Raw genomic sequence first — 26,768 nt, forward strand, 5'->3', positions numbered from 1 at the left:
TTGATAGGTCCATTAAAATCCCTAGGGGGTGGTAGAGGATGTTCTTATACAGGTTGAAAGTTTTGTTTATCCCGTTGATTTTATTGTTTTGCATACACAGCCTGTTTCTAATCCTAATGTGCAGATTCTTGTCATCTTAGGTAGACTTTTTTTGGCTACCTCGAATGCGGTTATCAATTGTCGAAATGGAATCATGGAGCTTACTTTTGGAAATATGAAAATGGAGATAAATGTGTTTAAGCTTTTGAATTCAACTTCAATTTCTGAAACCTGTGAACATGTATGCATGGTTGATAGTGTGAATGATTATACTCACTGTTACAATGAGAATCTCGAAAACAGGTCTAAAAACTTTGCAGGTTATAAGGAGTTAACAAAAACTGAATCATCATATATTTGCTCATCTTACTTTGCTGAGCCTGGCGAACTAGTTGTTTGTGAGACTAGTAGTAGTTGTCAAGATGCTTGTGTAAGTGTGGAACATATGGATACTGGTCAGGTAACTCACAATAACAAATTAGAAACGAAAATTGTTTGCTCAGCTCCTTTTGCCAAGTCATGTGATCTTGTGCTCGTTGACATTGGTAATGCATTGTTCCTTATGATATTTAGTGAATCCGCTGACAATATTTCAGCTGATCTAAAATCTAATTGGGAGTCTCCACTGGGAATCAAAACTAGTAGACATTCTGAACTTGTTGTTTATGGGAGTGAGTTATTTATGGATTCACATATTTTTCGGGGTGTTGATAGTGTTTGCAGGTTCATGTTCACAGCTAAACTGATATTTTGGGTTGATCCCCAACTTTTCATAATTTATCTATATGCTTGGCAGGTTGCTGTTGTGTATCATCTTCGGTTATTTTTTTGAGATTACTTGCTGGCGCAAGCAGGGAACAAATATCATTCGCTTCGTGGGAGTCAACCCATCAGATTTGTTTTCTTTACTCTTATCTTTTTTTTTTTTTGCCTATTGCATATTAGAAAATTTTCACCTTAAATTTTACTTTGAATGACTCAATTTACATTGAGGACAATGTAAGATTTAAGTGTGAGGGAGTGGTTAAGTATACAAATTTGTGCTAGGTATTCACATTAATTAGAAATTTCAAAAAAAAAAAATATGATATGACCAGTTGTTGAGCGGGTCTTACAAATTTTCTTTTGCACGACATGACCAGCTGTTGAGCGGGCCATTCTGATTATGAGTGAGTCATTCTGATCATGAGTCTTGTTGTTTAGCAGACTTCTTTACACCACTATTTAGTGGTTTGGTCTAGCTGTTTAGCGGACATTTCTCAACCACTGTTTAGTGGTCCCATCTTGCTGTTTAGCAGACGTCTCTCCATATCCAGTTGTGTAGCGGATATAAATTTTTCTTATTTTGCTCGGGACTAGCAAAATATAAGTGTGGGGATATCTGATAAGTACGTAAGTACTACATTTTTACGCCCATATTTACATTGGCTAGGTCTGGTTAATTTCTAATAATATTGTTTTAAGACTTTTGCAGGAATTACAACTGAAATCCATTCACCCGATGGATATATGGCCAAGTTACAAGATAAAGAGGTGTTTCGACTCGAAGCACAACTCAAGCCATCTCACGGCCAAGAGTTGGTGAAAGAAAAGTCTTCATTTTCTGTTTCAAGGCCCAAGCACCTCAAACCCACTAGTGGCTAAGGAGGAACAGTGAGACGTGGCTAGTTCTAGTCCACATTTCGTTTGTTCTCATCAAAGAGAAATGAGGAAATTTGAGCAGCAAAAGGAGAGATTTTCAGGTCTTCAAATCAAGCAGTTGTTTCTATGAGATCAAGGGTTTCGAGTTCAAGTCAGATAAGGAGCTGGTGATGAAAGTTTGTAATGATAGTCAATTGAGAAACAATGGGTTAATTTGTGAATGAACAGAAAGGGGATCTGAGATATGCAAAATAGATGGAGACTGTTGTTAATGGGAATTGAATGGAGATGGTTAGAAGTGGTTGAATCGAATGAAGAAAATGAAAAGATGGTAACTACTCGAATCTGTGTGATGAGGTCTGAATTGAGGGTTTCGTCCATTGATGGCAGTGGTGGTGATAAATGATGTTGTTGATTCGTGGCTGCAGTATGGGGTGATAAATTGGGGTTTGTCAGGTGCTGAATCGCTGTAACTGGATTCAGTCAAGAAATCAGAGAAGCATCAACTATAGAAGGAACTGTTAGGTTAAGATTTCGATTGCTCTTGAGAAGAATCGTTGAGCTCGTCTGGGTTTGAACGAAACAAGGAAATGTGCTGACTTGAGTTCGAGTTAGGCTTAATATGGACAGGATTTTGTGCCGGAAAGGCAAACTCAAGACTTGATTTGCTGCCGTTAATGTCTACTGTTGGTTTTAAGAACGCCTAGTGTTGTGATCAGTGGATGAAGGCCTGAGAAGACATAAGAACAGATTGTTAGAAGGTCAGAGAATGAAAAGAAGTGTTGTTGGGGATTGTCATTGCTGTTGTGTTCTTAGACAAAGTGACTGCAGTTCTTATTGTTCAGGGTGGCAGAAATTAGTGCAGTCAGCGATGGTGTTTCCAGGGTAAGTTGTGGATGGAATACCATGAAGAGAACAGGGAGAAGAAGAGATTGTGCTAGCTGTACTGGTTGTATGGTCTGTAACAGTGAATGTTTGAAGATGGAAAGTGAAGTTGGGGTCCGTGTGTTGGCTAATTTTATTATGCTGCAAAGAAGATGATTGGATAGTCAGTGAATGGAGAAAGAAAGTGAGATGATGTGGCTAGATATGGAACTGGTGCTGGTGGCCGAGAATTAGGAGGACAGAAAGTAGAAAATGGTGCAGTAGCTGGACGTCGGTAATGCCTAAATTTGGAAACTGAAGCTGGTGCTTGGATTGGGCCTGGCGACTATCAGCTGGGTCCATATTAGCTTTTCTATAGCGCCTTTATATACATCTGTGAACAGAGAATCAGGGGAAGCCGTTTACACAGGGAAGAAACTAGGTTTAAGTTTTCTTACTTTTGCGATGCTTTACTTGTTATTATCTATATCATTTTTGATGGCTTTTAAGAAAACCATGTCTAGCTAAATATCTTGTTAGGGTGAAGGATGAACTTGTAGGTTTAATTTACTCATGTTCTAAAACAAGGGTTTCTACAACTTTGAGCTTAATGTCATTTGTTTGAGTTTCTCTACAATGATTTATCTTCTATTCAATTTCTCATATTCTATGCCAGGTATAGGCTATTGTTAGGTTGATAGAAATACTCATTGAACCTTGTTATTGATTGTTTTATGATTATTCCAAAACTATGTATGTCATGTATACTTAGTACTAGGGATGTCTATCTTCTAGGTTGAGAACAAACAATCTTTTATGACAACTCTTTCCTATAAATCCTTAATGAAATATCTTCCGTGTGTTAGTTGCTAGATTTGCAACTTCGCACTAGTAAATTTGAGACCCTGTGATAGAGCATAAGTAAACATATCTTACAACGGATTCCATAGCCCTAATACTTCCATATTCTTGATTACAATCTTTATACAATTGCTTTATTTACCTGTTAATTTATTTTCTTAGCATAACAATCTCTCAAATATTGAATTTTGGTTAGTTAGATTTTGATATTAATTAGTAGTAGTTTCCGCATTCCTTGAGGGAATGATCCGTGCTTGCTATTGTGTGTTATTTTTGACACCGTGCGCTTGCGGTAAAACAAAGTCGGTCTACCGACCTATCAAAAAGCGGTGACGCCGCAACGTATCATCGCAACGGCCAATGCGTATGTCCTCTATATCCTTGGAGCTGTTATCTTCCTCGACGTTTCTGGTGCCCGTGTTAACGCCAACTTTATCCAACTGTTGCAACTATTTGACAAGATACATGACTACTCTTGGGGCACTGCCATCCTTGCACACTCTTTGACGCAGTTGAGAAAGGCTTCTAGGGCTCAAAGGAACCAACTCGGAGGGAATATGGCTTTTCTGCAGGCGTGGATATATTTTCACTTCCCAATATTTGCTAAAAGGACTTTTGAGAACAAGGATTGGGACGGACAACAGTATGGAAACAAGTACACCTACAGAAGTAAGCCGAAGAAACAAAGAATGGATTATTTGAATTTGAGACGCAGTTAGACAACTTGACGACGAAGGATGTTGTCTTTGATCCTTACAAGGAGGCTTTGGCTAAAGGAAAAGGAAAGAAGGTTGGGTGCCCATAGCAAGGTGAATATCATGGGCCTTTATTTCACCCAAGAGGATATGTAATGTACAACCCGTCGAGAGTCGCAAGACAATGCGGTTACATACAAAAAATCCAAAAGGCGCACAAGGATTTCAAATTCAATGAGACAAAAACCAAAGTACATGACAGTGATACTGTCATTGTTCACCGGCCTTTCCCATCATGTGATTATTGGGATAACAGAGCATTTCACAAATATCCTTTGGTTGGTCCATCTCGAACAGATGACGAGGCAATTCCGGGTTACATGCCGTGGTACCTCAATGTTTCACATACTCGAGTGATACGAGTAGATGAGAGGCCCATGATAGAGGACAAAGATACGGCTCTCCAATACTTGGTGCGTATTGTTACTCAATTACGATTTTGTTAATGATTTTTGCATTATATATTGAATGTTTGTTATTTGAAATTGAAACAGAGAAGACGAGTCGAATACTTGGTAACCCGGGCAAAGCTAGAAATCAGGGAAGGGAAAAATGTGAAGGCCAATGAAAAGCTAATTGATGAATTGAACGGTCTCGAAAATGTAGAAGCTGGTGCAAAGTTTGGGGAGCAGGAAGAGGAGGATGATGAGGAGGATGATGAGGAGGATGATGAGGAGGAGGAGGAGCCAAAGAAGAAGAGAAAGAGAGCCCCTACCAAAAAGATGTCTGAAGGTGCATCGAGCAGCGCCCAACCTAGGAAACGAGGACGCGGTGGACATAGTCGTCCCGTTCATGAATGAATGATTATATTCATGTTTATGTCTTTAAGTATGGATAATTACGGAGTCAAAACTTATGTCTTGTCTTAAACTTATTGTCGAATTATGTTTGGCTACACTCCTAGTCTATGAATGACTTAATCTGGTTTCTAGTTTATGAATGACTTAATGTGTGTGGAAAAAAAGGGGGATTCTAGCATTTTTTCTGTCAGAATCGGTTTACATATAGTAATCCGATTCTGACAATTTCCCAGAGGTTCAGTTTCAGAATCGGTTTACATTTACCTTTATAAAACCCGATTGTGATGAAGAAAATTCCTATAACTTTTGAAGCCAAGAATCGGTTTTCATCAACCAATATGTAGCCCGATTGCTAAGAAGAAAAGTTATGTAACTTTTAGAACATCCCGATTGTTGAGAGGCACAATTTATATGATTTTGTAAGGACACAATCGGTTTATGTGGACATACATAAAATCCGATTGTTTGATTTGAATTTGAAAAAAATAGCCGTTGAGTCCTTATCTATATAAGGACAACCTCTTTCAGCCACTCTCATATCACACACTTAGCCTAGAAAATGGAATGGTAACCGTTTGAAGATTTGTGTCTCGTTAAATCCTTTGCTAATAGTTCCGTGAACGTCCGAATGAAATCTATTCAATGTTTTGGAAGAGAGTTAAAGAGTTCTTTTACGGGCGTACCGCAAATCCCAACAACCGCAAATGGAGAGACTTGGCATTTGATTCCAATACATTAAAGGGAAATGCGAGAGTACGTAATAGTTAGAAATATGGTGTACCACGATCATCCACGAGCTCCTCTTAGGGAAAAAGTGAGTAATGCGATCATTTTTATACCTATGTCAACTACACTAGTTCACATACTAACATATAAGAATTCATTGAATTTCAGCTGGAACGTTTCAACGGGCTATGGAGAATTCGTAATGAGGAAAGAAAGTTCATTCACCACAAAGAATATACAACGTTGTACCGACGTGCTCGGAGGTTCATTGATGAGCATTTGATGTGTCAAATTCTAGAATTCCCATACTGAGTCCTATATATATATATATATATATATATATATATATATATATATATATATATATATATATAGTGGGCTAATTTTCTAAACTATGTAATGAATATTTTGTTTCTGAAAGTAAGGCATAATCGGTTTACATGTGCATTAAAAATCTCCGACTTTTGAAATCGGTTTATGTGGGTATTGATAAAACTCTGATTCTGGGTTTACGTCTTCCTAAGCATAAAACTCAACCCAGAATCGGTTTACAAATGCACTAACATAAACCGATTCTGGATCGAGTAAAAACTAAATTTTTTTACAAGTTTTGATTATCGATTAATGAAAATTAATTTCAGGATTAACTTGATTAAACATTATTTAATAATCTGAATTAGTACTAATTTAATAAGGGTATATTGGGCATTAATATAAATATTGGATAAAGGGTTTCTATCAATTTTCTCCCAATGATCCTATTTTGTCATCTAGTATTAGGCCCCAATTAAGTGGTATATGTCCCAATTCAACCAGGACTAGTATTGGTTTTTAAAACTAACAAATATTCCAAATTGATTGTCAAAACAAACTCCACTAAAACCTAATATGAATCTCATGGCTTTGGTGCCGTACTCACGATTTTCCAAAAATATTCTTATTTACACAAATTAAAATATTTAGTTTTGAAGTCGTCTAAACTCTAAAGCAAATATCAATAGTCCATGAAAATTTAAAGAAATGTCATAAAAATTACAAAAGAGGTTTGTTCAGTTTTAAAATAGTGCTGGCATGACAATGACAGTCCATCTAACTTCATGAGCCAAGATAACTCTCATAGGCCTAAAACTAGTTAACTCCGACGATTGCGATACTTACTCCATAAACCATATATGATTCAATCACTTGTTCTATGAATTACGTCAAGAAAATTCATATATTCACCTCGAATAAATGCTTTTGGATCTGTATTTCCCTTTCTTTGAATCCACACTTGAACGAGTGTTTCCCCAAAATTCCTGCTTACACGTGATTAACGCAAGAGAATAGTCCTTTATGACTGGGGTGGGGAATGATCGATCAAAATTTATTCCGGAAAAACACATCCACGGTGCGCTTCAAGCGCACAGCTTTTGTTGACTTTTAAAGTTCACTGAAACATATTTTCTTTATAAATACTCTCTAGTCTCTACTCTTTTCCTGCAAAACCTCAACCTCTTCTTCTTCTTTTAAGTTTTAACAATGAAGCTCATGAGAAGCACCCAGAGAGCTCAAGTAATCCCTTTATTACTCTTGTTTATGTTCTACTTTCTCTTCTTCTTATCGTGAATCCAAGTTCCCCCCCCCCCCCCCCCCCCCTTTAATGTGGATTTTTGTTTCTAATTCTGATGTTTCTTCTCCCAGATAATTAAATTGGCTTATTCTTTAAAATCCTTATATTTTTTTCCACTTGTCTATAACGGATCTTTTTCTGCAATTGTATACTCTAAATTTCATCAAATTTGTATTTACAGGTAGTGTTTGTGTTACTTGGACTAGTAAGTTTACTATTAAGAGGAGCTGAATCGTTTGATTATACTGCCATTAATTGTCGAAAACACACAGCGTCATTGAAAGATTTTGGAGGAGTTGGTGATGGAAAGACTTCAAATACAAAGGCTTTCCGATCAGCCGTTGCATCTCTTAGCAAGTTCCAAACGACGGTGGATCTCAGCTCTTTGTTCCCCCAGGGAGATGGCTAACCGGAAGCTTTAACCTAACTAGTCATTTCACACTTTACCTTCACAAAGACGCCGTCATTCTTGCTTCTCAGGTTCGATCATTCACTTTTGCTTAATTAACTTGATAATCTGGACACCATTTTTTATTCCTTAAACATGAATAATCATCTGATAATTGAAGTCTCTTGCATTTTCCTCACTCCATGTTTGTGGACTGAGATTTTTGTTCAGCAAATAGTGAAAGTTAAACGTTCTTGTCACAGGCGGACTATTCTTCTTAAACAAGAGATCCACAAATAAATATTCGGTGTCACTACTACCAGAGTGGTTGAGAGTGATGGTTTTAAGCCTAATACACGTTAGAGTTTATCTTCAATTTTGCTAAAAAAAAGACAGCAGCATTATTTTCTTTGAGAGACTACTTTTAGATAGGAAGATTTTGGTGGAGAACATGATTCCACAATTGCATGAATCGTAAAAATAATTCAAGATATGGTAACAGCAATTGACAGATTTTAATAACAAGCAGTGATATTTAATCCTCGTGGGTATTTTTAAAAGTACAACTAGAGCTTAAGATAAGAGCTTTTTTCTAAGATCCTACTGACCGAAAAACAACAAGGCTGCTACGTGTACCAAATTCCCCTTTCCTCCGAGAGCTTCGAATGATATTAAGTTCAGTAACCTCTCCCGGAATTTGTTACCCCTGTAACAGCTGGAAAAACAGTTCTCATTAGATAAACGGAAAATCGTTTAGACTACTTTCAGGGTCGTCCAAAGATCACTTTTGATGAAAGTTGAAAAAACAACAGTAGATTTTTTTTGTCCGATAATTTTAAAAATAATGCATTACATTAAAACCAAGGTGTCAAGGGTCTCATGGCCCATGGGGCGATGTTCTAGTGGTTTTGTCATCTTGTCTGTAGACTCAATGGCGTGTTTGATGGGAGGGAATGGAATCAGTTTCCTGGAAATACAATTCCATTCCCATGTTTGGTAAATTGGATTAAAGAGCCATTAGGAATAGGATTTCCAAAAAATAAGGGAATCATAAATCCATGGGGGTGGTGGGTTTAGGATTACTCTTTTTTAGGAATAGGATTACAGGGAATAGAATTCCCTTCCCGCCAATCAAACATGCCACAAGAGTCAAGAAGGATGTCCGGGATTATTATAGATTCCAATTTATATACAATAATAATATTGAACTAAAAAAGGAAAAGAAAAGAAAAAAGTTATGGAAGGGGGCAGTTCCACCGGTGGCTATAGATGTATTAGGGTGGGTGGGAATGGGATGCTTCGGGAAAGACAGGGGTGGGTGGAAAATGATGGGAAAGAATAAGTAGAGTCATATGCCGTGTTCACTGGCATTTGTCTGTTGACTCCATTTAGTACTCCTATTTATCATAAATTGAGGTCACTGCTGCTTGTATCCAACTACTGTAATACCGCCTATAGCTATAGGTTCCCTCTTGTTCTTTTTAAGGACTCTCTTAATCTTTATTCAGACTCCAACTACGGCCAATGCATTCTCGAAGTAAGACTCGAAAGGTCTGCTTTTACGATAGGTCTAAATGTGCTTTTTGAGTTAATGACTTGAAAGCAGAAACTTAAAAACCTGACTATGGGCAAATATTAGTTCTAGGCGGACTAACAAATTAGGTAGGAGAATTTGAGGGCCTTTAAAGATGAATACCTAACATGAAATTACATGAACATGATTCTCTTAAATTTCATCTGACAATTTTCTCCATCCATAAAGTGTTTGATTTCCATGTTTGCTATCTTTCTATGCAAGAGTAGAAACATTCAAAGCCGTGTTAAAGTCTGAATAAGTTTAATTGACAATTGGTTGATGATTTAGGATCTAAGCGAATGGCCTATTATAGGCCCCCTGCCGTCCTATGGCAGAGGTAAAGACCTGCCGGGAGGACGATACAACAGCCTCATCTTTGGAACGCAGCTCACAGATGTTATAATAACAGGTACATGTTTCCTGGAAGGTTTCTATATATTAATTATATTTCACATAGAATTGATTATTTATCCACAAAGCTTGCAAAAATTTTAGATAGCATATCTGAGTCCTTCACTATGTACATGTACAATGTTAATTGGGTTTTCAAACTTGAGCATAGTTGATCCTCGCGTGCTTGTCCTTGGAGTATTCCATTAAGTTAGATATTAATTTCGTTTAATGAACTTGTAAAGTTTTGTAGGTGATATGGGAACAATAGATGGACAAGGTACTTGGTGGTGGCAAAGATACAAAACCGTACTTAAATCCAACAGGCCATACTTGATTGAAATTATGAACTCTGACCAAGTTCAGATAACCAATCTCAAGTTAATTGATTCTCCTTCATGGCACATCCATCCTGTTTACAGCAGGTTTGTTTCTACTACAGTTAATCAGATGACTTTTCTTAATTCGTTCGCACTACCAGTACTTTAACCAAACTCTCACTGTTGCTTATCTAAATTTATATGTGCAGTAACATTTTCATAAAAGGGATTACAATTGTCGCCCCTCCAGCATCCCCAAACACCGACGGGATAAATCCAGGTTCACAACAAACTTAACTCATGTATACATACACACTCTCTAATCACTACTCGATCACAATTATTAGCTTTTACATACAAAAGTAATTTCTGATCTGATCGTCCATTTCTTTGATTGTTATAGACTCGTGCTCAAATGTGCGCATTGAGGACTGCAACATTGTTTCTGGGGACGACTGTGTCTCAGTAAAAAGTGGATGGGACCAATATGGAATTGCATTTGGGAAACCAACCAAACACGTAATTATAAGAAGGCTCACTTGTACTTCTCCTAATAACGCAGTATTAACTATAGGAAGTGAGATGTCTGGTGGGATACAAGACGTTCGAGTTGAAGATATTGTAGCTATCAGAACCGAATCAGCAGTTCGAATGAAAACCGCACTAGGGCGCGGTGGATATGTCAAGGACATCTTCATCAGAAGAATGACGATGAAAACCATGAGATGGGCATTTTTAATGACAGGAAACTACAGTACCCACCCTAATAACAATTACAACAGAAAGGCTCTTCCAGTTATAGATGGAATAAGCTTTAGTGATATGGTCGGCGATAACGTTAAAATTGCAGGGCAATTGGATGGTATCAAGGGAAACCCATTTACTGGTATATGCATATCCAATGTTACACTTAGTATGCTACCAACGTCCAATTTTGCTCCGTGGACTTGTAGTGATATTAAAGGATTAACAAGTGGTGTCAGTCCTAAGCCGTCCGGTATGTTAACAGCACAAGTTGCAAAAAGATGTCCTTTCCCAACAGATATCCTACCAATCGACAGAATTCAACTTAAGAAGTGTTCTATCATTGCTAAGCTATAAACCTAGCCGTGGCCCATGAAGTGTATATTTACGTTCTTTTCACTGCGTGAACTTGTTTGTGTATTTTTGTTTTGCATCTCTTCTCTGTAATAAATAAAACTATCAGTTAAACGTTAAAAGGAGGAACAGTTGCATCAATTTACTTGCTCATCTTTATTCCAATACTTTTGGATCGAAAATCCCAGCCATTTTTTCTTATTAGGCAAATGGATAGGATTAATGAAACCACCATTCTTCAAATTATTGTTTATCGATCTTGCGCGTCTGTCTATATAAAATTAGTCCCAGACGAATACAGGTTAAGCTCACAGACAAATACAGATGAAACTACCACCATTAATGAACACCTAGCAAAAAAAAGTTGAAAAGATCCTAAGCAATAGCAGGCTTTAGCTATGGTTTTTGGGCAAATATCACACCCGTAGAAAATTTTAGGTGCCACTGTTGATTTTTGTCCTAAAATAAATGATATATTCGTTATGAAATTAGAATATAGAGAAGAAGATAACACAAAATAGAGAGGAGCAGAGAAATTCTTATTCATACGTGTGAAACAGACAAACATTAAAGCCTCTCTTGATATGGCTAGACACAAGGACATTGAGGTAATAAACCAGATTTGTCCTAGATATTTCTAACAAAATTACACGTTTATAATACTCCATGTGATGCTCAATTGTAATCTAATTTCCTCGTCAAAACATCGTTAGGAAATCCCAAATGGACAAAACCCGATCGACGGGAAAAAAAAAAATACAATTGTAAGTAACCTTAGAACAGAGCTGGACATGCATATGATGTCTCATTAAAACCTTGACAAGGAACCAGTGGAGCAAACGAAGAAAAAAGAGTACAACGCGATAAGTCGGGTAAATGCGCATTTGATTATGGCGCTCCTCTTGATGAGTACTTCAATCAAATCTTGGCTTGCAAATCTTTGAGTCGACACTTTTAGTTTCGATGAACTAATTTTTTGAGTGCAGTAGATTGCAATGTTTTTATGAAAAGTTTTCTAGCTGAAGTCTTTACTTGTGTTGCACAAGCGGTATTGTCCTCGAATAAAACTATTGTTGAGTATGTGTTATTCTTTGATACATTGAGGACTTGTATCATGGATTGCTTGTTCTCGAGATGATTTGCAGAAGTAGTTGATGTAGTTTCTTCACCAAATTCAAGATGTAGATACATTACCATAAATGAATAAAACTGTATTTGTGGTTAAACTTTAAGTGGTTCAGAAAGATATTCAAATTCCTAGGAGATGGTTATGTTGATTTGGTCTAACTAGATGATCTAGTTAATGGTGTTAATCCACCTAATAACCAAAATTGATGCAACTCCCCCTTGGATGACCACCATGTTGAACTAAATCGCCTCACTAAAACATGTTGACTTAAATTAACTCACTAAAACCTTACCATTGAAAACCCAACCGGAAAAATTATATGGTCGAAGGAAAAAACGCAAAATTTCAACATCTTGGATAAAAATTTAACGTCAAAAGGATGTTGCCTCGTTAAAACCTTGTCAGGAAAAACCACATAGGACAAAACCTGAAACGAATGGAAAAAAGTACAACTTTTGACGATTTAATTATGGATGCTAACTCTACTGTATGAGTATTGCAAAAAACAAACATCAAAATCATAACTTTAGTGTATATCATTGACAAGATTATGCAAGCATAATATTAATCTGCATATTTAAGAAGAAAATAAATATTATTTATGCTGCTAAAGCCTGGATTTTTGTGTTTTTAAGAACTCCTCAAAAGACCTATAAAATTGATATCATCAACTAACTAATCCAGATTAGTTTTGTACCAAATTTCTAAAAACACATAAAGGATTGTTAAACCTGTCATAATCGAGTAAGGTGGTTGCCTGGATATAATTTGAATCCTCCAAGAATTACAAATTTGAATATGTTCCCCGACCATATTTCTTGTGTGAATGCAATATGAATCCTTTAACGACTACCATGCCAAATGCATCGTACATGGAAAACAAACATTATTGAATCAATCCTAAGGTCTGAACACAAAACCCTCAAATCATTTTAAACGATCATACTTCTCTTATTTATAACACATTATGACTACACTAACCTATAATTAATAGCCTAGGCTTTAAGGTGTTAAGTTTTGGACTCAAAATTGATGAGTTACGGTTGGGAGATCACCTTATCACAACCTTAGAAGAACTAGATTTATGAGAAGAGTCAGAGTCAGGGTAACGGCGGGAACATCAACAATTCCAGGGGGCACTTACGTTTGGAAAGCACTTCTAACCCCACCGTAAGTGCAAATTAAGAAATATCAAGAATTTTAAAACACCATCATGTATAAGACGACTATACGAACACAACGCAAAAAGAATGAGCTTAATCAGACGTTGGATGAAGAAATTATTGCCGAAATGGTGAAGGAAGACAAAAGAGGAGATTCAGAAGCACATACGGTTGGGAAACCCAACCATAGAAAAACTCAGAAGGACTTAGGGTTAGGAAAACCAGCCGTAGATAAACTCAGGGAAACTTACGGTCGGGAAATCCAACCGTAGGTAAAGTTAGAGGAACATTCGGTTTGAAAACCAGAAAAACCCAATCGTACATAGTTCAGGTTGTGAGAATTTTGGACTTATAACACGTGTGAAACCCGGTCCCGAAAGGATTCTAAGCCCTAGATTTCGTGGGTACTATATAAGGAGAACACCAATACATTAACAAGTCGTCTTTTACATTACTTTGCAAGCTTGGAGAGGAGAAACAACACAACAGACCAAACGCTAAGGTTTCAGAGCGGTTCTCATCAATCATAATGATATATTTTCTCTTTTGTTATATGTATAACATGGATGCTACTACATCCATGAGTAGCCAGATACCAATTGATTGAGGATAAATTCTAAGTTCTAAATATGATTTGATTTAGTATATGAATATGTTTTGATTTCTTCATATTATTGTCGTTAGTGTTTAATATTAAGAGCGTTTATGATTGATTGATAGATTTTTTAGGTGGCCAACTGAATTAATTTGTTGATTTTATCTAATGCTAGAAAGGGTTTGGATATCTGTAATTCTTGAATAATTCTCTACACAAGTAGAAAACATGAGACCTTGCAGAGGGATTTCGTAAACGGAAAATGGGTCATTTTTCCAAATATTTTTAAAACATGGTTCTAATGGACGAGTAAAAATTAGTATGGGTGAAATGGACACCAAAAAAATAGCAAAAATGAAACTGGACTCATCCTGGCTTAAACTTAAAAAAGAGCGAGGATGGAACTGGATGCATCCTGATGTAAATTAAAAATAAGAAAAAGTATTTGAAAATGGGTAGAATGAAACTGTTTACATCCTGGCTATTTTTACATTCTCGTCCATTTAAACAGTATCAAATTTTATATTTCTTTTTCACCCAAGAAGTGTTGATTTTGATTTTTTTAACCAATTTAGTGTTTTGTAAAGCAATCGTGTGTAAACACAACACCAGAAGTAGTCCTAGTGTACTAAGTCTAACTACTAGGATCAAAACCCAAATTCATAAACCATAAATCATTCGAATGAATTACATTTTGTAAGCGTAACTCAAGGTGGTTCAGACAAATAGAATACGACGACTAAGCATACATGTTGTCCAGTGATTTAAATAATCTTGGGGATAACCAGGCGTACCTGTTATTCTACGGTTGGTGATAATGATGAGTCAATGAATATACTACTTTGACGAAAATTTAGTAACAATGAAATATTCCTCGATCATCTCTCTCTCTAGTGCTTACAACTCAATTTTAGTTGCTTTTTTATTTACTTTGTTTAATTTAAAAAGAATCTAAAACAAACCCCCCTGTGACCTTTTTGAGAGCTAAATCTCTCTGCTATTTGTGGAACGAACTTGACTTCCATTATATTATTTATAATTGAGTGGAAATAAGATCACTAGTTTTATTGAACCTACGACCCACATCAGTAAACAAATCAATGATAGTATTATCATAGCACATGAAATTCTACAATCGATGAAAATATCCAAAGATAAAAAGGGTTTTCTATCCCTTAAATTAGATCTTTCTAAAACATTCGGTAGGGTGGAGGGGATTTTCATTGAAAATGCCCAGCTATCCTTTGGTTTCAATTCTTCATGGGTAAACCTTATTATGTAATATATATCAAGCACCATCTTTTCCATTCTCCTCGATCACTCTCCAGGCCCAAAATTCAAAAATTCTAGAGGATTAAGATAATGAGATCCTCTCTCTCCTTACCTATTTCTAATCTACATGGAAATCCTGTCCAGACTTCTGGAAAAAGCAACTGCGGGAAAGAAAAAAAAACTCACATGGCTTAAAATCAATAGAAATTCCCCGAATACATCTCACATCTTTTTCGCATATGACTGCTTCTCGTTCATGAAAACGGATTTTGGAGAAGCTAAAAAATTATTAGACAACTTATCCATTTTAAGATACATAACGGGTCAAATAGTAAATCTATAAAAATCCGGGATTAACTTTATCCCCCGCATCTATCCTAGACACGGAAAAATAATTGCAAAAATCCTAAAAATTTCGTTCATAAAAATGATAGATATTTTGGCACCCCCCACTCTTTTTTAACAAGAATGTAAAAGAATACTTCGAACCTCTGCTACAAAGATATTACTCCACCCTACAAGGTTAGAAATCTAAATTCTCTCTCAGGCGGCACAGATAGTGCTAATAAAATCTATTCTTTAAGCCTACCCGACATATCAAATGTAAGCCCTTGCTCTCACAAAGAAACCTTAGATCAATTAGACAAGATTAAAAGGAAACAATGAGGCTTCATAAAATCTTGGGGCAGTATCTGCAAGACTATTTCTCAAGGGGTGCTAGGATTAAAAATCCACATCAATTCAATTTAGCTCTTCTCACTAAACTAGCCAGTAGACTCATCTATGAACTAGATCAATTATGGGTTCAACTTAGGAAAGCCAAATATTTCTCAAACACAAATCCTCTAGAGAATTTTCTAGAACTTCTAACTTTTCTTGGGTTTGGACTAGCATTCAAAAATGATTGCACCTTATTGAAGGTAATTTCTGAAAATGCGGGGGGTCTAACAACCACACCCAACAATTCGTTTGGCAAACTGAGAGGTTTTACTCCAATATACTTTCTATAGAATCAACTAGACAGTCAGACTCAATCTAGAGTAAAGTATATCAAAGATCTTAATATCTCTAACTCTTAATTCAATCCGCTATCAGCAAATAGAAATCTGCGAGCTCGATTGAATATAAGAGGAGTTACTTGAATGGTACCAAAGACCAATGTTCAAGTGTCAATTTGGATATTCTAATAGATTGATCTTAACGCACAACCTGTGATATTTCAATTATATAACAAAATATAATGCGGAAAAAAAATAACACAAACACCAGAATTTTGTTAAGAGGAAACCGCAAATGCAGAAAAACCCCGGGACCTAGTCCAGATTGAACACCACATTGTATTAAGCCGCTACAGACTCGAGCCTACTAACAATTAACTTAGGACTGGACTGCAGTCGAACCCTAATCAATCTCACACTGATTCAAGGTACAGTTGCGTTCCTTACGTCTCTGATAACAGCAAGATACTACGCACTTGATTCCCTTAGTTGATCTCACCTACAACCAAGAGTTGCTACGACCCAAAGTCGAAGACTTGATAAAAAAATCTGTCTCACACAGAAAAGTCTATAGATTGAATAAATCTGTCTCTTACAGAAATACCCAAGAGTTTTTGTTCCGTCTTTTGATAAATCAAGGTGAACAGGAACCAATTGATAAACCAGACTTATATTCCCAAATAACAGCCTAGTATTATCAATCAACTCATAATAATCTTAATCGACTAGCGAAGCAAGATATTGTGGAATCATAAACGATGAGACGAAGATGTTTGTGATTACTTTTACTTTCCTATCGGAGAAATTAATCTTGAGTCAATCATTTCAATTGTACCCAATACGATAAAATCGGGCAAGATCAGAACACGCAACTATAAAGAAAATAGTTGGGTCTGGCTTCACAATCCCAATGAAGTCTTTGAAGTCGTTAACCTACAGGGTCTCGATGGAAACCTAAGGTTAAAGTAGGATCACTCTAGTTTATGCAACTAGTAACACACATGAGGTGTGGGGATTAGGTTTCCCAGTTGGTAGAGTTATCCTTTATATAGTTTTCACATTAGGGTTTGCAATCCAAGTTACCTTGGTAACAAAGCATTCAATATTCACCATTAGATGAAAAATCTGATTAAACCAAGATAATATCTTTCAATTGTTAGATCGAACTTAGCTTGTTACACACAAATGAAATGTACCCTCATTTAGGTTTGTGTAACCATACCTAAACGTGTACACCATGTTGGTTCACAAATAGTTAACCGAGGTTAGCCATATGATTACTCTCATATCAACCTTATTCATCTTAACCATAACTAGTTCAAATGACTCAAATGAAACTAGTTAAACAGTTGTTCAATTGCTATATTCTCATAGAATTATACAAGAACACAATTGAAGCAAAATCGGTTTGATTCACTCGAATCGATCATGAACATTAGAGCCGCAGTTTGCAAAGATTGCATTCCTTATTATATAAATGTTTATGTTCATGTTTAAAACCAATTTTAGAACTTTAACTTTCTGCCAACAGGTACGCATACTTGAAATACCCGGACTAAGATTGAGTTACGCCAGTACGCAAACGGGTACGCAAACTTCAAATCCCAGTAGAAATTCTCTGAGATGAACCTGTACGCCAGTACGCAAACAGGTACGCATACTTAGGTTCCCGGATTTCTCAAACCAACAGGTACGCAAACGGATGTGCATACTATGGTTCCCGGACATGGATTACATATGTGCAAGAGTGCAAAACATGACATATCCAATAATGGTTAAGTGTTCTAAACTCTTATTTCAATCATTGAAAGTTTCTTAGAGGATGACAATAGCCGTTTTCACACACTATTAGCATCAAAGCAATTTTCAAGTTATTGAAATAATCATTACGAAACATTCCAAGACAACACCAAATGATTGTATCACACAAACCATGTAAGATGTTACTCGGAAATTTTCACATGATATAAGATGAACTTGGACGAAGCGAAAGCTTGCCAACACATATTTTGAGAAATATGTAAGAGAGTTAAACTCAGCTCGAAATCTCAAATGTTTATATAGAAAACTATATCGTAATACGACTTATGTCTCAATATAGGACATAGAGTAGAAATAGACTTTCCAAGTGATAGATGAGTTTAAATCTCCACATACCTTTTGTCGATGAAGTTCCACAAGCTCCCCTTAGTAGTTCTTCGTCTTCAAATGATGAACGTCGTGAAAACTAAGCTCAACTATACAATTTATGTCCTAGTCCGAGACATCTATAAATAGGCAAGAAATCAAGACTTATAGTTTTGATCACTAATATTGACAAACATGCTTGAGATAGCAACGCATGCGAGTTCGACCGAGCAGTGCTCTAACAATCTCCCCTTTATCAATTTTAGTGACAAAACTATCAATACATATGGATTGCAAAATAAATAAAAATTTGTAGCTTCTCATCCAAATGCTTGATCTCCTTGGCATCTTCAACACGACTCGAAAACTTCGTCACTTCCAAGTACTCCATGATTCTAAACGTGTTCAACTCAGCATCATAGTTGTTGAAGATCCGTAGCGATAACAATGAGAAAACAAATGCTTTCGATCATTGTTATACAGTGTCATAGTATTATTACACAGCATCAAAGTTCAATTGTATCACAACTTTGACAACAATACTATGGTGATATGTATCACTCCCCCTTAGTCAATACTTCATCTCAACATGAAAACCACTCCCCCTTACATAATGATCCGTAAACCATATGTATTTGTAGTATGAAACTATACATTAATTCTCCCCCTTTTATCAATATAAATTGGCAAAGGTACGAAAACTAGTGGGATCCTCATAAAATTTTCATAGAGATACTTCATGACCAAAAGAGAATAGCATACTAACTAATTTAGATGCAATCATAAAGCCGAAGCTAAATGCATATTCATCAAGGAGTTTATAAAAATACAAGATAACCCCTATAATATTCCACAACCGCACTCCCCACAAAGATTTGGCACTTAAGCACAAGTTCAAAAAGAACTCTCCCCCATATAATGTCATTCCTGAAAGAACAACAAAGGCGACCTTGCTTCTACAAGAAAAGAAGGATTTCTTTTGACATAACCAAATCACATGAAAACATGAATTTGTATCCAAAAATCTCAATTGAATCAACCACAAAAATGATCAAATCAGTTGGTCATGCTCGACAAAAGAGAACTTACGGAGCAACACCGTGTGTGCACAAAAATCTCGACCAATACTGCGGAATACACAAGGATTCATTCTATTTTCCATCACTATTTGCACAATGACATATAATAGACATAATCCTTTTAAACAAAAGTTTTATCCTTTCTTCCATCAAATAATGACATAAAAGGCTTTAACTTTTGTAAGTCAAGAGTTCATTCTATCTTTTATCAATACTTTCATACCGACATAATAGAGATAACTTTTGAACAAGTATGGGACAGTCCCAGGTTCACGTACGTAAACAACATATCCCATAACAATTTGCAATATATAAAATCATAAAGATTAAAATTGCAAACATCATCTTCCAAAAACTTAGAATTTAAATAAATAAATCTAAAAACATGAAGATGAAAACGTTGGACATAGCTATGTGTACTAACAATAATGGCTATTCCAAATCCTAGTTATTCTTCTAAAAACACAAGAAATAAATTCTCATAATAAGATTTACTAGATATTGAGACCTCTGAAGAATTCTTTATCGTCCCCGAACTCCTTGTTGTCAACAACCATAGGAACATAAGGTTCGTGGAGAAATGAGTCAATTCCATCAAACCTTCTAGGCTGATGATGTCGAACCAGGGCCTTCTGAATTTCGAGAGCTCTCAAAACAGAAGCCTTTATTTGCCGAATCTCCTTCCTTGTTTCCTTCAACTCTTCAAGAACACCAAAAAACTTTTAAGAATTTGAAGGAACAACTCTTGGCTTTCTCACATTCCTTCTTTTTCTTTTCAAAGTTGGAAGTAACAGAGATTTCTCTTTTTCCTTCATGATTGATAGCTTAACAATCATATTAACATCTTTTCCATCAGAAGACATGATGCTTGGAGTTTCCATGAGTGTATGGGTTTGTGAGAGGAAATCACAATTTAAGCTCAACAAGCAGTCTTAAGATAAAAAAAAATTTCAACGAAGGAAAAGGAATGTAGGGTTACGGAACCTTTAACCGCACAGGTTCACGCACGCACAATTCACAACCTTAGAGAGAGTCGAATTATCGAGAATAACCCTCTTTTATTGATTAAACAGGGAAGTCCCTTCCAATATCAATTAGATATGAAAGAATTCCAAATATCCAAAGCACAGCAAACCTACGAAAATAACAACGATATTTTTCTTTCTAAAATCCTGAAGTGTGCACATCTTGTCTCTTTTGATCAGGCACATGAGACAAGATACACAGAAACAACACAATCAAGTCGTGATGTGGTGAACGACAATCTGTCCATCATAACCCTTTTGAAAGGAATTCATAGATTCATGTCTATCAAAATGTTTAGACCATGCTCTTTTCTCTAGCGGTCTTGAACTATCTTTGAAAACCAACTTCTTTGAAGAGGATAAAATCTTACATACCTCAGCGGTTTTTTGAACAAGTTTAACCTTGTTGCTAGGCGATTTGCTCTTAGTTGAAGTTTATTGACATATCTCATCTTGTGTTTGTACTTGAAACACTTTGAAAGTTCATGACCTTTGAGTGAACAATAAGAGCATGTCAATGGATAAGATGATTCAGACGCCCGAGATGTGCAAGCTGCTAGACACAAAGTGGAACCTGAAAAATCAGACAGAGAGTTTCCAACAGAAAGGTTAATTTTTTCTTCCAGATCGGTTGAGTCTTCTTCTGGAAGAATATCGAGATTGATGTATGTATTGCTACAATTATCAAAATCAATATCTTCACTAAGAAGTGCAAGACTTGATCTTTCTTCTTCATTAGAATCATAGTGATCAGACATTTCATCAAGAGTTGCAGCAAGACCTTTGTTCCCAGTGTATTTTCTACGGTTTGGACACTCATTTGCAAAATGACCAAAACCTTTACATTTAAAGCATTTTGGCATATCCTCGTCATCAGCCTCGTCAGCATCCCTGTTTTTAGGAGGAATGCGATTGTGAGGTTTAACTGGTGTCCTAGGTTTGTCTCTGGTAAACCGTTTACTTCTATTTAATAAGAGATCTCTAAACTGTCTTGTTATCAAAGAGACTGACTTGTCAAGATCTTCATCTGATGAATCAGCCTCAGAAAGATCATCCTCAGAGACATGAACACTTTTACTTTTGTCAAGTAATTTAGTTTTCTTTTGTGCTTTGAAGGAAACATCCTTTCCGATTTCGGATGTATGCTCATGATCAAAGATATTTAGCTTTCCAACCAGCATGTTTCTGGAGAGAGCATCAAGGTTATTTCCTTCAACGATGGCATGCTTCTTAGAATCGTATCTAGATGGCAGCGATTTGAGAATTTTCATCACAATGTCCTTTTCAGGAGTAGTCTTACCCAATGCAAAGGATGCATTAACAATTTCATACACTTTGTGATTAAACTCATCAAATGAATCTTCATCTGCCATACAAAGGTTTTCCCAATCGGAATTAAGGTTTTGAATCCTAGCTTCCTTTTCACTGGTATTCCCTACGAATACGGTTTCTAAGATATCTCAAGCATCTTTAGACTGAGTGCACGTAGTCACATGGTGCTGAAGATCTGGGGTAATGGCATGTAATATGGAATTCAAACCGTCGGAGTTTTGCTTTGTATCAAGTATCTCATCAGCGTCAGATGCACCAATATCCTTAGGAACTGTCGCATTCCCTACTGCCACAACGGGAGCATCATACCCATTAACTACATAAACCCATGATTGAAAATCACGCGCTTGAAGAAAGGAACGCATAGCAATTTTCCACCACAAGTAATTTGAGCCACCGAAGACTGGTGGTACGTTTATAGATATATCACCTCTGTCCATATCAGATCGCTACAAACACATACTTATGAGGTCTTTAATGTGTTTGCCTGCTCTGATACCAATTGAAAATGCGGGGGTCTAACAACCACACCCAATAATTCTTTTGGCAATCTGAGAGGACATACTCCAATATACTTTCTAGAAAATCAACTAGACAGTCAGACTCAATCTAGAGTAAAGTATATCAAAGAGCTTGATATCTCTAACTCTTTATTCAATCCGCAATCAGCAAATAGAAATCTGCGAGCTCGATTGAATATAAGTGGAGTTACTTGAACGGTACCAAAGACCAATGTTCAACTGTCAATCAATGTAAATCAACAACCAAAGGTTGGATATTCTAATTGATTGATCTTAACGCACAACCTGTGATATTTCAATTATATAAGAAAATATAGTGCGGAAAAGAAATAACACAGACACCAGAATTTTGTTAACGAGGAAACAACAAATGAAGAAAAACCCCGGGACCTAGTCCAGATTGAACACCACAATGTATTAAGCTGCTACAGACTCTAGCCTACTACCAATTAACTTCGGACTGGACTGTAGTCGAACCCTAATTAATCTCACACTGATTCAAGGTACAGTTGTGTTCCTTACATCTATGATCCCAGCATGATACTACGCACTTGATTCCCTTAGTTGATCTCACCCACAACCAAGAGTTTCTACGACCCAAAGTCGAAGACTTGATAAACAAATTTGTCTCACACAGAAAAGTCTAAAGATTGAATAAATCTGTCTCCTACAGAAATACCCAAGAGTTTTTGTTCCGTATTTTGATAAATCAAGGTGAACATGAACCAATTGATAAACCAGACTTATATTCCCGAAGAACAACCTAGTATTATCAATCACCTCACAATAATTTTAATCGACTAGCGAAATAAGATATTGTGGAATCACAAACGATGAGACGAAGATGTTTGTGATTACTTTTATCTTTCCTATCAGAGAAATTAATCTCGAGTCAATTATATAAATTGTACTCAATACGATAGAATCGGGCAACATCAGAACACGCAACTACAAAGAAAATAGTTGGGTCTGGCTTCACAATCCCAATGAAGTCTTTGAAGTCGTTAACCTACATGGTCTCCATAGAAACCTAAGGTTAAAGGAGAATTGACTCTAGTTTATGCAACTAGTAACACACATGATGTGTGGGGATTAGGTTTCCCAGTTGCTAGAGCTCTCCTTTATATAATTTTAAAATCAGGGTTTGCAATCCAAGTTACCTTGGTAACAAAGCATTCAATATTCACCGTTAGATGAAAAACCTGATTCAACCAAGCTAATATCTTTCAACCGTTAGATCGAACTTAGATTGTTACACACAAATGAAATGTACCCTAATTTAGGTTTATGTAACCATACCTAAATGTGTACACCATGTTGGTTCACAAATAGTTAACCGAGGTTAGCCATATGATTACTTTCATATCAACCTTATTCATCTTAACCATAACTAGTTCAAATGACTTAAATGAAACTAGTTAAAGAGTTGTTCAATTGCTATATTCTCATATAATTATACAAGAACACAACTGAAGAAAAATCGGTTTGATTCACTCGAATCAATCATGAACATTATAGCCACAGTTTTCAAAGATTGTATTCCTTATTATATAAATGTTTATGTTCATGTTTAAAACCGATTTTAGAACTTTTACCTTCAAGTATGCAAACGGGTACGCATACTTGAAAAACCCAGACTAAGATTGAGTTACGCCAGTACGCAAACGGGTACGCAAACTACAAATCCCAGCAGAAATTCTCGGACATGAACTTGTACGCCAGTACTCAAATGGGTACGCATACTTAGGTTCCCGGATTTCTCAAACCAACAGGTACGGAAACGGGTGCGCATACTATGGTTCCCGGACATGGATTACATATGTGCAAGAGTGCACAACATGACATATCCAATAATGGTTAAGTGTTCTAAACTCTTATTTCAATCATTGAAACTTTCTTAGAGGATGACAATAGTCGTTTTCACACACTATTAGTACGAAACATTCCAAGACAACACTAAATGATTGTATCACACAAACCATGTAAGATGTTACTCGGCAATTTTCACATGATATAAGATGAACTTGGTCGAAGCGAAAGCTTGCCAATACATATTTCGAGATATATGTAAGCGAGTTAAACTCAGCTCGAAATCTCAAATGTGTATATAGAAAACTATATCGTAATACGACTTATGTCTCAATATAGGAGATATAGTAGAAATAGACTTTCCAAGTGATAGATAAGTTTAAGTCTCCACATAACTTTTGTCGATCAAGTTCCACAAGCTCCCCTTAATAGTTCTTCGTCTTCAAATAATGAACGCCGTGAAAACTAAAATCAACTACACAATCTATGTCCTAGTCCGAGACATCTATAAATAGGCTAGAAATCAAGACTTATAGTTTTGATCACTAATATTGACAAACATGCTTGAGATAGCAACGCATGCGAGTTCGACCGAGCAGTGCTCTAACAATTTCGTTTGGCAACTTAAAAATGGAGCTTAACGCCGACATATCCCAAAACCATCTGACAAAGTAAAGCAAATTCTAAAATTGGTTCAAGAGTTAATAACACCAAAATATAATTGGGATCAAGAAAAATTAGACGAATTTTCCCCCCAGACATTAAAGAAAAAATTCTTACAATTTGACACAAAGCAGGGAAAAAGATTAAATCAAATGGAGGCATCATTCATCAGGAGTATTTTCAGCGAAGAATATTTATTACTTTCTTATTAATCAGGAGCAAGAGAACGATAATATGTTTAATTTTCCATGGAAAAAAATATGGAGAATTAACAATTTCAAGAGTTAGATTATTTATTTGGAAATTAATCCAGAAAGCTCTACCAAATTTTAGTAGACTATCAGCTCATATTTGCACTATCTCTTCAGACTGTGCGATATGGAATTCTCAAGTTTAAGAAAACGAATAACATCCCTTCAGGTTCTAGCCTTTTCGCATGAGATATTTGGTCTGAATTCTCCTTAAACCATATTAACTCTTCAACCTACTTAGACTTGATAAGTAATTGGGTCAATAACTGGATTGCGGATCCGAATCTCTCACCAATTTTGGATAAAATTGCGACCATTCTCTGGTTTATTTGGAACATATAAGATCAATGGTGTTTTAAAAATCAGATGCAATCCGACAAGCCTGATAGAACGGGTTAATAAGTTTTCGCAATCAACGTCATCCAAAACTTCTCCACAGATTCCTATATCTTATAGTGGAAATTTCAGAAAACACAATTAGGCATACATAAACACAGATTGGATAATATTTATAGACACAACTTTCAAGAAAGAAGACGTATCAATGACTTCATGTTTATTCTATATTCAGTAGATCAAGAGGAGTTTATGCATATCTTAGCGGGTTGGGAAAAAACATTGACAACAGTTCATGCAGAAGCAAAAAGTTATCTCTTGGTTAAGAAATAATATTCTAAATGTGTCAATTATCACATTGCAAAGTCCTAGCCGATTTTATCAATATGAAATATAAGGACATTTCTTGAGAAGTTGGAAACACAAGAATAGAAGTTGAAGAAATTCTAAGCTTATTGTATATCTCTTGATTTATGAGATTTACCTTTTCCTTCAATAAAAATTTATTTATTTTTGGATCCTTTTATCTTATATACCAGTATGTAGGATAAGCATTAATGAGTTTTTTTAATTTATTTATTAATTTCGTAACATTTCTGTTGGTTCTATAGGAATTCCGGTAGAATGAAAACATAATAATCACAAAAGATTTATTCCTTTGTTACCCTTATACTTGTAGCAATGATCGTTTCTGTAGAGTCCACCTTTCCTCACGGATCACAATTTGTATTTTTCCTGTGGAATCGTTTTGATGATTTTGAAATTCTTCTCATATATTTTGTACAAATTTTGATTTTTTTTTGATGCGAAACACCATTCATTACTTAAAGTTAATTTACATAACTTAGAGTGACAGATTGTTTTTCAGTCCAGATAATATGCCTTAGTTCATCTGGAACATTACAAGTGAAAATCAAAAGAGGTTTTGTCACTACTAGCTTTCTTAGCTACACTATGAGCTACATAATTTTCCGATCTATTAACATGATTTACAACAAAACAGGAGGTATTAGACAGCAACAACTTAATGTCATTAATGATTCCTTGGTTCATCCAGTGCACTGAAGAAGTTGACTGCCTGATAGAGTTAATGACATTCAAGTTATCTCCTTCCAGAATAACTTTGTTAAGATTGCATTCTCTAGCCCACAAGATTGCTTCTTTCATGGCTAGGCACTCTGCTTGTTCGAAATCTATTCCTCCATGGAAGTATCTTCCCTTGATGGCGTAGCTTTGTCCTGTGGAATCACAGATTATTAGACCAACAACAAATTCAGAAGTATCAAGATTAAACGATGCATCCATATTGAGTTTAAAATGATCTGAAGGTGGAGGAGACCAAGTTTGAACTACTTGCTTCTCTTTCACAGATACATCTGCCATAGATTGTTGCAACAT

The 26,768-nt window shown here is 36.0% G+C and overlaps 2 protein-coding genes and 1 pseudogene across 2 annotated transcripts; 2 read left to right on the plus strand and 1 right to left on the minus strand.

Annotated features, from left to right (window-relative positions):
- Positions 1-1,611: 1,611 nt before the first annotated feature.
- On the plus strand, positions 1,612-5,057 carry LOC113299055. Its single transcript, XM_026547978.1, has 2 exons — positions 1,612-4,573; positions 4,655-5,057. The coding sequence occupies exons 1-2, from the start codon at positions 4,256-4,258 to the stop codon at positions 4,958-4,960; spliced, it is 624 nt and encodes a 207-aa protein (XP_026403763.1). The 5' UTR covers positions 1,612-4,255; the 3' UTR covers positions 4,961-5,057.
- Positions 5,058-6,875: 1,818 nt separating this feature from the next.
- On the plus strand, positions 6,876-11,211 carry LOC113299056 (annotated as a pseudogene).
- Positions 11,212-26,270: 15,059 nt separating this feature from the next.
- Positions 26,271-26,768, minus strand: LOC113295539. Its single transcript, XM_026543868.1, has one exon. It carries the CDS (start codon positions 26,766-26,768, stop codon positions 26,271-26,273), a length of 498 nt encoding a protein of 165 aa, XP_026399653.1.

Source organism: Papaver somniferum, chromosome 7 (genome assembly GCF_003573695.1).
Source record: "Papaver somniferum cultivar HN1 chromosome 7, ASM357369v1, whole genome shotgun sequence".
Lineage (NCBI taxonomy): Eukaryota > Viridiplantae > Streptophyta > Magnoliopsida > Ranunculales > Papaveraceae > Papaver > Papaver somniferum.